We start from the raw sequence: 11,856 nt of genomic DNA on the forward strand, positions 1-11,856 counted from the left end.
GGGCCCAGCTGCTCCGCGGCATGTGGGATCTTCCCGGACCGGGGCACGAACCCGTGTCCCCTGCATCCGCAGGCGGACTCTCAACCACTGCGCCACCAGGGAAGCCCTGGTCTGAAAACTTTGACAACTTCCAGTAATGTTAAGAAAATGCCAGATTGCTGCCGAAAATATACAATTTGAATCTAGTCACACCCAAAAATATGTAATTTGAATCTAGTCAAACCCAAATGAGGGACAGTCCACAAAATAATTATCCTGTACTTAAAAAAAAATGTCAAGGTCAAGAAACAAAGAAAAGCTGAGAAACTGTTTCACATTAAAGAGGTTTGACCACTAAAAGTAAAGAAATCTGAATATCGGCTCTGGATAAAAGTATGGTATGAATGCTAAATTTCCCAAGTTTGACAACCATGTTGTTGCTATATGAGAGAATATCCTTGTTTTTAGGATATACAGACTGAAGTATTTAGGGGGAAAGAAGCAAAATGTCTACTTTACTCTCAAATGGTTTGGGTAAGGAGAGGAGGAATGGATGGATGGATGGATGGACGGACGGACGGATGGATGGATGGATAGATAGAGAATGAATGACAAAAGCAAATGGGGCAAAATGTAAACAACTGGTGAACCTGGGCGAAGGATATTACGGGAGTTCCTAGTACTGGCTGCAACTTTTCTGTAAGTTTGAAATTATTATTTCTACTTTGAAATTCTAAGGAAAGAAAGGTAAAAAAATGCCAGCATAAAAATACGCAGAATAGGAATAGGTATCAGCAGTTTAGAATAAAATTCTGGAAATAATAGTGGAGGTCCCGTTTTAAAACTGCGGTCTCATCAACATGAAAAAAATCAGATATCAACAACTGAGTCAAAAATTGATTCTTCGTTAAAATATGAAAACATTTTAGGAATTCCTTAGCCAATTTGTTTTAGCTGGGTAACCTGAGTAGTTTACTCTAGGAAGGGGAATTAGAGTGATTTTTCCACTTTTATTTTTACGCTCCTGAACATGTGAACGTTTTCTAAGAAATGTATATTTTTCAATCATCAAACACAAGTAATAAAACCATTTTAAAGGGAAAAATGATAATATTAAACAGTGACAGAGTGTTAAGCCACAGTGCCTAGTGATTTTGTTTTACACACATTATATTATTTAACCTGTTTTTATAGATTTGAAGAAAATAAGTGATTTCTCAGAGATCCAAAATGCAGTGAAGTAAATGACTTAAGTATGATTTGAAACAAATAAAGTAATATAATGTTGAGATTGATAAAAAGAGAATAATAAAGTCCATATGTGAGTTCAGAAAAGGCAAACAGTAAACCTGTTTTCAACTGCATTAGCCTTTCTTCATATTCATTTTAGTATTTTAACACTCCATCAACTTTAATTTCTTTCTATATAGGACGTAGTCTCTATTAAGTATGGTTTTTCTCTTTATTCTAGAAATTAGTATTATTTTATAACACACTTGGTTTTGGGTGTTTTGCCACGCCACATGGCTTGTAGGATCTCAGTTCCCCAACCAGGGATTAAACCTGGGCCACAGCAGTGAAAGCCCAAAATCCTAACCGCTAGGCCACCAGGGAACTCCCGACATACTTGCTACATATTAAAAGAAAAATTTTTTTTAGTCATTCATTTTTTAAATTTCAAAAAGTAACTGCTTAGGGACTCCCTGGTGGTGCAGGTCGAGAATCCGCCTGCCAATGCAAGGGACACGGGTTTGATCCCTGGTGAAGATCCCACATGCCATGGAGCAACTAAGCCTGTGCACCACAACTACTGAAGCCCATGCGCCTAAAGCCCATGCTCAACAAGAGAACAAGAGGAGCCACCACAAGAAGAAGCCCGCGCACCGCAAGGAAGAGAAGAGTTGCCCCTGCTCTCTCAACTAGAGACAGCCCACAAGCATCAATGGAGACCCAACGCAGCCAAAAATAAATAAATAATATACATAAATTTTTTTTAAAAAGTAACTGCTTAAAAAAGTAATTCTTGGGCTTCCCTGGTGGCACAGTGGTTGAGAGTCCGCCTGCCGATGCAGGGGACGCGGGTTCGTGCCCCGGTCCGGGAAGATCCCACATGCCGCAAAGCGGCTGGGCCCGTGAGCCACGGCTGCTGGGCCTGCGTGTCCGGAGCCTGTGCTCTGCAACGGGGGAGGCCACAGCAGTGAGAGGCCCGCATATTGCAAAATAAAAGAAAAAGAAAGAAAAAAAAAAAAAAGTAATTCTTAAATTTTTAAAAAAGGGAACAATTAACCTTCTTGCATTGTTTTTAGCCCCAAACAAGTAAATTCTGTACTACAGAATCTTAAACCTTCTTCTTAAGAGGCAAAGTCTACATTATTCAACTATCTAATTTGATGAAAGAGAATTTTATATTTGGCCCTAGACTTACTGTTCCATGATTCTTCTGGAAGCGAATGACTTCTTGTTCATCTTCAAATGTACTACCCATTACCATCTGCGTAACAGACTTCATTGCAAAGCCAAGCATATGCTGGCAGAGAGGGACATGTTGGGACTCTGGGTAGGAGAGCCACTTATCCAATAATTCTTCCGAAAGCTGAAAGAAAACAGAAAAACACAATGATTTACTATTTTCTCCTACTAAATCTTAGAAAAATCCATCAAGTAGACTCATTTCGTAGAGTATACAGTTCAACTCCTAAATCACAGCAAACATTCAGGTGTTTACTGACCTGTCAGGCTAACACTGGCTCCACCAATAATTACATCCCTAATAGTTTAGGTTCAGATTCTGTCAAAGGGCTGATTTGGAAAACAAAAGAACCACAACAGTGAAAACAGAAAATATAAGTTAAATGTTCAAAGGCTGGGAAAACCTTAAACCTAAAGGAAATTAAGATACTAAAGTCTTGGGCTTCCCTGGTGGCACAGTGGTTGAAAGTCTGCCTGCCGATGCAGGGGACATGGGTTTGTGCCCCGGTCCGGGAAGATCCCACATGCCGTGGAGCAGCTGGGCCCGTGAGCCATGGCCGCTGAGCCTGCGCGTCCGGAGCCTGTGCTCTGCAACGGGAGAGGCCACAACAGTGAGAGGCCCGCATACCGCAAAAAAAAAAAAAAAAAAGATATTAAAGCCTTAGTATCTAATTAAAAATGGTAAAGGCTCCCCACAGACTGGCTGTGATATAGTAAACAATCAATAAATATATGAATATGTAAAAGTCCTAGACATGCTTCAGTGACAGAAACCTCTCAGAGTCTCTTTGTCATTCCTTCATCCAACGAATATTTATCAAATCCCCTGTGGAATAAAAAACAATGTGTAGGGACTTCCCTGGTGGCGCGGTGATTAAGAATCCACCTGCCAACGCAGGGGACACAGGTTCAAGCCCTGGTCCGGGAAGATCCCACATGCCGTGGAGCAACTAAGCCCATGCACCACAACTACTGAGCCCACGCTCCACAACTACTGAAGCCTGCGCACCTAGAGACCATGCTCCACAACAAGAGAAGCCACTGCAATGAGAAGCCACTGCACACCGCAACGAAGAGTAACCCCCACTTGCCGCAACTAGAGAATGCCCACGTGCTGCAACGAAGACCAAATGCAGCCATAAATAAATAAATAAATAAATAAAACAATGTGTAATAAAAAGATCAAAAGCTTTGGAGTCAGAAAAACCTTGGGTTTACTTCTGGCTCTGTCACTTAGAAGTAATTTGACTTTGAGCAATCTGCTTGACTTTTCCAAGGTTCAGGTGTCTCAACAGTTAAACAGGCATGACACCTCCCACTTTTCACGGTTGCTGTGATAGGGATAATTGTACTTACGTCACACAACACAGTTTTGTGAAGGGTTTTGTGAAGTAAAATATATAAAGCCCCTTTCATGTTAGGAACTCAAATTTAAGCTACTTTGCCATATCAACTCCATGAAAGTTTTGTCACAGTGTAAAGGACTTCACTGATCTACACATATGCCACTAACATAATTTTGAAAATTCACCATATCTATATAATATTTCCCATTACAATTCTCTTTCAAAATGTTCCAGAAGACAGACTGACTTCCACAATGGTGGAGTGAGGACTTTGGTGATCTCACTCTCCCTCTAAAACAAGTGAAAATACGTGCAAAACAACTAAACAACTAACATCAACCATTCCAGCACTTTGGCAATTAACCAAAACCCAGTACCCACTGAGAAGTGTCTATTCAACAGGAACAACTAAACCTTGGTAAGATAGTGGGGTCTTCAGTGTTTTAACTTAAAGTTATTTCATTTTCCTTCTCTCCCCAGCTCAACAGTAGCCAAAAGTCAACAGCACTGCAGAAAACAGAGCTCTATTAAAAGCACCATCACCACTGGTCATCAAAATGGTCACTGAAAATGGAGGACAGGGTATCCCAAGACTCTAACCCTCCCCAAAAGCATGTAATGAGCTGGCCCAAACTGTCAAAATCAACTTCTGAAAAACTCTGGAATACAGCCAAAGACTTACAACAACCAGGGGAAGCCTTGATGAAGAAAGAAGCTGTTGCTTTGTGGTAAGAAAGCACTGTGACATTTTAAACAGCCTGCCTGTAATTCCCATATCCCAGAGAGGCAGCAGCTAAGAGAACAGCAGCCCATACTCCTGGTGCAAATTGCTAGGAAGCGATACAGACATTTTTGTCAAAAAATTGTGGCTGTGGGTCTCAACCTGTCTGGCAACTCCCATCAAGGACTGGTGCAAAGGCTGCCCTTGTTTGGCCCAACTCTGAGCATTTCCAGAGCTAGGACAGGTTCCTAGGTGGCTTCTGCCAAAAACATTTAAAGGTGCAGGTATTGGCTGCAAAAGCTGGGGCATGAAACGACAGCTGGGACAAGCAATGAAAAGACCAAGAAGCCAGGGAAGGAAGGGGTTGGGAGAAGAGATAAATGTGGGAATGAGAGCTTTTAAAAGCTTCTGCAAATACCAGGGAATTAAGAAAGTCATGCACATGCCCAAGACCAGGCTACATGCTCAGAAAAGGTCTGAGAAGACTAGGCTTTCACATCTGGGGTCTTCTGGCTCCATACAAGCAGAAAGTGAGAACAAAGGCAGAGCTGTATAAAGCCTGGGTAAGTGTTAAAGGAGGACTCCAACACAAAGTCAATCTGCAAACACTGGGGGAGTTTTTTTAATTTTCTTTTGTAAGCTTCAAGTGTTTAAGGTAAAATCTGTCGAAACACCAGCTGAGCATTAAGCTAACAGAACAGATGCTTCAGTGGCCACACATGACAAAGAATACAGACTTTACAAAAACAGTTTAGAAAAGACTAAGCAAGTGAACAACAATAATCCACAACAGAGAGCAAGAACAAACTCTAAGGAAGGTGAAGAATCTGATTTCAAGATTGCCATCCACAGGTGTGCCCCCTCCGGCAGAGTCTGGATATCAGTCACGGGAGCATGGGATCTTCCTCGGGTGCTCTGTCTCAGCCCTAGAGTTGCTGACTGCTCCTTTTACCAGCTATTCCTGTATTCTTTAGAGTTATCTTTACTTCTGACTAGCTAATCTCTCATTACCCAAATCCCCTGCTGTAGTTAATAATTCTTTATATTAAACTTTCCCTATTTAAATAATTGTGTGCTTTGTCTCTCCCGATTGGACCCACACTGATAAACACTTTAAGAAACACAAATCAAGAAGAAGAGAGAGAAGGTACTAATGAGGCTAATGACATTAAAAATATAACAGAGGTACTTCCCTAGTGGTCCAGTGGTTGAGAATTCACCTTCCAATGCAGGGGATGCAGGTTCGATCCCAGGTCAGGGAACTAACATCTCACATGCCGCGGTGCAACTAAGACTGCATGTCACAACTACAGAGCCCACGCGCTCTGGAACCCGTGCAACACAACTAGAGAGCTGCTGAGCCACAATTAGAGAGAAGGTCAAGCACCACAACAGAAGATTCCATGTGCCGCAACTAAGACCTGACACAGCCAAAAATAAATAAATAAATATTTTAAAATATATATGTATAACAGAATAACTGGCAATAAAGCATGAAAAGAAATGAAAGGTATTAGGATTGGAAAAGAATAAAACTGTCACTAATCTCGGATATCATGATAAACCATTAGACTTAATAAGGAAATTTGGCAAGGTTAATGACTACAAGGTCAATATGCAGAAATCAACTGTATATATAAGTAACAAACAATGAAATTTAAAAACTGTAGCATTTATGATAGCATTTTTAAAATACCACTAAATAGGAGTAAATTTAATAAAAGATGTACAAGATCTCTACACTGAAAAGAGAAAAAATTATTGAGAAAAGCTAAAGACCAAAAAGTGGGAGGGTATTCTTCCATATTCATGGATTGGAAAATTCCATAATATTGTGGACAAAGAATGTTGCCTACCATTCCAGTAAACAACAAATGTTGCCACCATCAAGCCATCAGCCACTGCTGCCCCTCCTCCCCACATGGTGCACCCTGAAGGGATTCAGAATGGAGAAAAACAGGATACAGGCCCTAGATATGTAAGATGTATATCTAAGGAATAATTTCAATAAGTCCAGACTCTTACATCTTCTCATACATAGAAAAGCACTAAAATCACTAATTTCAGATATCTGGTTTTTGCCATTAGCAGTAGTCTTCTGATGTTTGACTACACAGTTTTTTTTTCTCAGAATATATAGGAATATATCCTGGCTCCTCCCTTACCTCTTCAGAACAGTTCCTCAGAGCCATCTGAGAGGCTGTTTCCCAGGCTATTTTTCTCAGTAAGGTCCCTGAATAAAATATAACTCACAACTTTTAGATTGTGCGTTTTTCCCCAGTCAACAATATGTAAAGGTAACTTTACATACATCAAGTGACCTACACAGTTACTTGGTTTTGACAAAGGTAACATTACAGTACAATGGAAAAAGGATGATCTTTTCAATGTTATGCTGGGTCAACTGGATAACCATATGGGAAAAAAAGGAATGTTAACCCCTTTCCTCATTCTTTACACAATAATAAACACTAAATAGATTACAGATCTAAGTTTGAAAGGTAAACAGTAAAACTACCAGAACAAAACTTAGATGAATATATTCATGACATTAAGTTAAATAAAGATTTCTCACGTAAGATTTAAAATGCAGTAAACATAAAGGCAAAAAAAATAAGTTAGACTACACTAAAATTAGTATCTGTTCATCAAAAGACAAGCTTAAGATCCTATAAAATCAAGCCACAGTAGAAGATACTTGAGATATACACGTATATAATATATATGCACACACACATGCATCCAATAAAGTTCTTAAATTCAGAATTTTTAAAAACCTCTTAAAAATCAATACAAAGAGAGAAAACCCAAAAGAAAAATGGGCAAAAGACTTGAAATAGCACTACACCAGAGTGACTATCCAACTGGTAAATAAACAAATGAAAAAATGCTTAATTTTATTCACCATCAGGAAAATGCAAATCAAAATCATAATGACAAGTCCCTCCCATCAGGGACCTTGCACAAGCCTCTTAGATAGCCTCATCCACCAGAGGGCAGACAGCAGAAGCAAGAAGAACTACAACCCTGCAGCCTGTGGAAAAAAACCACATTCACAGAAAGATAGACAACATGAAAAGGCAGAGGGCTAGGTACCAGATGAAGGAACAAGATAAAACCCCAGAAAAACAACTAAATGAAGTGGAGATAGGCAACCTTCCAGAAAAAGAATTCAGAATAATGATACTGAAGATGATCCAGGACCTCAGAAAAAGAATGGAGACAAAGATCAAGAAGATGCAAGAAATGTTTAACAAAGACCTAGAAGAATTCAAGAACAAACAGAGATGAACAATAAAATAATTGAAATGAAAACTACACTCGAAGGAATCAATAGCAGAATAACTGAGGCAGAAGAACGGATAAGTGACCTGGAAGACAGAATGGTGGAAATCACTGCTGCAGAACAGAATAAAGAAAAAAGAATGAAAGGAAATGAAGACAGCCTAAGAGACTCTGGGACAACATTAAACACAACAACATTCGCATTATAGGGATCCCAGAAGGAGAAGAGAGAGAGAAAGGACCCAAGATAATAACTGAAGAGATTATAGTCGAAAACTTCCCTAACATGGGAAAGGAAATAGCCACCCAAGTCCAGGAAGCGCAGAAAGTCCCATACAGGATAAACCCAGGAGAAACATGCCGAGACACACAGTAATCAAACAAGCAAAAATTAAAGACAACGAAAAATTACTGAAAGCAGCAAGGGAAAAACGACAAACAACATACAGGGGAACTCCCATAAGGTTAACAGCTGATTTCTCAGCACAAACTCTACAAGCCAGAAGAGAGTGGCATGATATACTTAAAGTGATGAAAGGAAAGAACCTACAACCAAGATTACTCTACCCGGCAAGGATTTCATTCAGATTTGATAGAGAAATCAAAAGCTTTACACACAAGCAAAAGCTAAGAGAATTCAGCACCACCAAACCACCTCTACAGCAAATGCGAAAAGAACTTCTTTAAGTGGGAAACACAGAGAAGAAAGGGACCTACAAAACAAATCCAAAACAATTAAGAAAATGGTAATAGGAACATACATATTGATAATTACCTTAAATGTGAATGGATTAAATGCTCCAACCAAAAGACACAGGCTCGCTGAATGGATACAAAAACAATACCCATATATATGCTGTCTACAAGAGACCCACTTCAGACCTAGGGACACATACAGACTGAAAGTGAGGGGATGGAAAAAGATATTCCATGCAAATGGAAATCAAAAGAAAGCTGGAGTAGCAATACTCATATCAGATAAAATAGATTTTAAAATAAAAAATGTTATAAGAGACAAGGAAGGACACTACATAATGATCAAGGGATCAATCCAAGAAGATATAACAATTATAAATATATATGCACCCAACATAGGAGCACCTCCATACATAAGGCAACTGCTAACAGCTATAAAAGAAGAAATCGACAGAAACACAATAATAGTGGGGGACTTTTAACACTTCACTTACCTCGATGGACAGATCATCCAAACAGAAAATTAATAAGGAAACACAAGCTTTAAATGACACAACAGACCAGATGGACTTAATTAATATTTATAGGACATTCCATCCAAAAACAGCAGATTATGCTTTCTTCTCAAGTGCACACGGAACATTCTCCAGGATAGATCACATTTTGGGTCACAAATCAAGCCTCAGTAAATTCAAGAAAATTGAAATCATATCAAGCATCTTTTCTGACCACAGTGCCATGATACGAGAAATCAATTACAGGGAAAAAAACGTAATAAACACAAACACATGGAGGCTAAACAATATGTTACTAAATAACCAAGAGATCACTGAAGAAATCAAAGAGGAAATCAAAAAATACCTAGAGACAAATTACAATGAAAACACGACGATCCAAAACCTATGGGATGTAGCAAAAGCAGTTCTAAGAGGGAAACTTATATCAATACAAGCCTACTTTAAGAAACAAGAATAATCACAAACAATCTAACGTTACACCTAAAGGAACTAGAGAAAGAAGAACAAACAACCCAAAGTTAGCAGAAGGAAAGAAATCGTAAAGGTCAGAGCAGAAATAAATGAAATAAAAACAAAGAAAACAATAGCAAAGATCAATAAAACTAAAAACTGGTTGAGAAGATAAACAAAATTGATAAACCATTAGCCAGACTCATCAAGAAAAAGAGGGAGAGGACTCAAATTAATAAAATTAGAAACGGAAAAGGAGAAGTTACTACGGACAAAACAGAAATACAAAGCATCCTAAGAGACAACTACAAGCAACTTTATGCCAATAAAATGGACAACCTGGAAGAAATGGACAAATTCTTAGAAAGGTATAACCTTCCAAGACTGAACCAGGAAGAAACAGAACATATGAACAGACCAATCACAAGTAATGTAATTGAAACTGTAATTAAAAAGCTTCCAACAGGGCTTCCCTGGTGGCGTGGTGGGTGCGAGTCCGCCTGCCGATGCAGGGGACATGGGTTTGTGCCCCGGTCCGGGAAGATCCCACATGCCGCGGAGTGGCTGGGCCCGTGAGCCATGGCCACTGAGCCTGCACGTCCGGAGCCTGTGCTCCGCAACGGGAGAGGCTGCGGCAGTGAGAGGCCCGCATACCGCAAAAAAAAAAAAGCTTCCAACAAACAAAAGTCCAGGACCAGATGGCTTCACAGGTGAATTCTGTCAAACATTTAGAGAAGAGCTAACACCCATCCTTCTCAAACTCTTCCAAAAAACTGCAGAGGAAGGAACACTCCCAAACTCATTCTATGAGGCCACCATCACCCTGATACCAAAATCAGACAAAGATACCACAAAAAAAGAAAATTACAGGCCAATATCACTGATGAATATAAATGCAAATATCCTCAACAAAATACTAGCAAACAGAATCCAACAACACATTAAAAGGATCATACACCATGATCAAGTGGGGTTTATCCCAGGGATGCAAGGATTCAATATACAATCAATCAATGTGATACACCAAATTAACAAATTGAAGAATAAAAACCATATGACCATCTCAATAGATGCAGAAAAAGCTTTTGACAAAATTCAACACCCATTTATGATAAAAACTCTCCAGAAAGTGGGCAGAGAGGGAAACTACCTCAACAGAATAAAGGCCATATACGACAAACCCACAGCAAACATCATCCTCAATGGTGAAAAAGTGAAAGCATTTCCACTAAGATCAGGAACAAGACAAGGTTGCCCACTCTCACCACTCTTATTCAACATAGTTTTGGAAGTTTTAGCCACAGTAATCAGAGAAGAAAAGGAAATAAAAGGAATCCAAATCAGAAAAGAAGAAGTAAAGCTGTCACTGTTTGCAGATGACATGATACTATACATAGAGAATCCTAAAGATACTACCAGAAAACTACTAGAGCTAATCAATGAATTTGGTAAAGTGACAGGATACAAAATTAATGCACAGAAATCTCTGGTATTCCTATACACTAATGATGAAAAATCTGAAAGTGAAATCAAGAGAACACTCCCATTTACGACTGCAACAAAAAGAATAAAATATCTAGGAATAAACCTACCTAAGGAGACAAAAGATCTGTATGCAGAAAATTATAAGACACTGATGAAAGAAATTAAAGATGATACAAATAGATGGAGAGATATACCATGTTCTTGGATTGGAAGAATCAACATTGTGAAAATGACTCTACTACCCAAAGCAATCTACAGATTCAATGCAATCCCCATCAAACTACCAATGGCATTTTTCACAGAACTAGAACAGAAAATTTCACAGTTTGTATGGAAACACAAAAGACCCCGAATAGCCAAAGCAATCTTGAGAAAGAAAAACAGAGCTGGAGGAATCAGGCTCCCTTACTTCAGACAATACTACAAAGCCACAGTAATCAACAGAGTATGGTACTGGCACAAAAACAGAAAGATAGATCAATGGAACAGGATAGAAAGCCCAGAGATAAACCCACGCACATATGGTCACCTTATATTTGATAAAGGAGGCAGGAATGTACAGTGGAGAAAGGACAGCCTCTTCAATAAGTGGTGCTGGGAAAACTAGACAGGTACATGTAAAAGTATGAGATTAGATCACTCTCTAACACCATACACAAAAATAAGCTCAAAATGGATTAAAGACCTAAATGTAAGGCCAGAAACTATCAAACTCTTAGAGGAAAACATAGGCAAAGCACTCTATGACATAAATCACAGCAAGATCCTTTTTGACCCACCTTCTAGAGAAATGGAAATAAAAACAAAAATAAACAAATGGGACCTAATGAAACTTCAAAGCTTTTGCGCAGCAAAGGAAGCCATAAACAAGACCAAAAGACAACCCTCAGAATGGGAGAAAATATTT

General features: G+C 39.1%; 1 protein-coding gene across 6 annotated transcripts in view; it reads right to left on the minus strand.

Moving 5' to 3' along the window:
* The window catches only part of CYP20A1 (cytochrome P450 family 20 subfamily A member 1), an 81,326-nt gene that overhangs the window by 50,641 nt on the left and 18,829 nt on the right, over positions 1 to 11,856 (minus strand). For all 6 annotated transcript variants that reach the window (XM_027123698.1, XM_027123687.1, XM_027123710.1 and 3 more), the window contains one exon: positions 2,405 to 2,572. In XM_027123698.1, the coding sequence (XP_026979499.1) occupies positions 2,405 to 2,572 (168 nt within the window). The remainder of the gene's footprint in view (positions 1 to 2,404; positions 2,573 to 11,856) is intronic.

The sequence above is a fragment of the Aethalodelphis obliquidens genome, unplaced genomic scaffold (assembly GCF_003676395.1).
Source record: "Aethalodelphis obliquidens isolate GAN/ISIS:26980383/991018 unplaced genomic scaffold, ASM367639v1 scaffold2, whole genome shotgun sequence".
Lineage (NCBI taxonomy): Eukaryota > Metazoa > Chordata > Mammalia > Artiodactyla > Delphinidae > Aethalodelphis > Aethalodelphis obliquidens.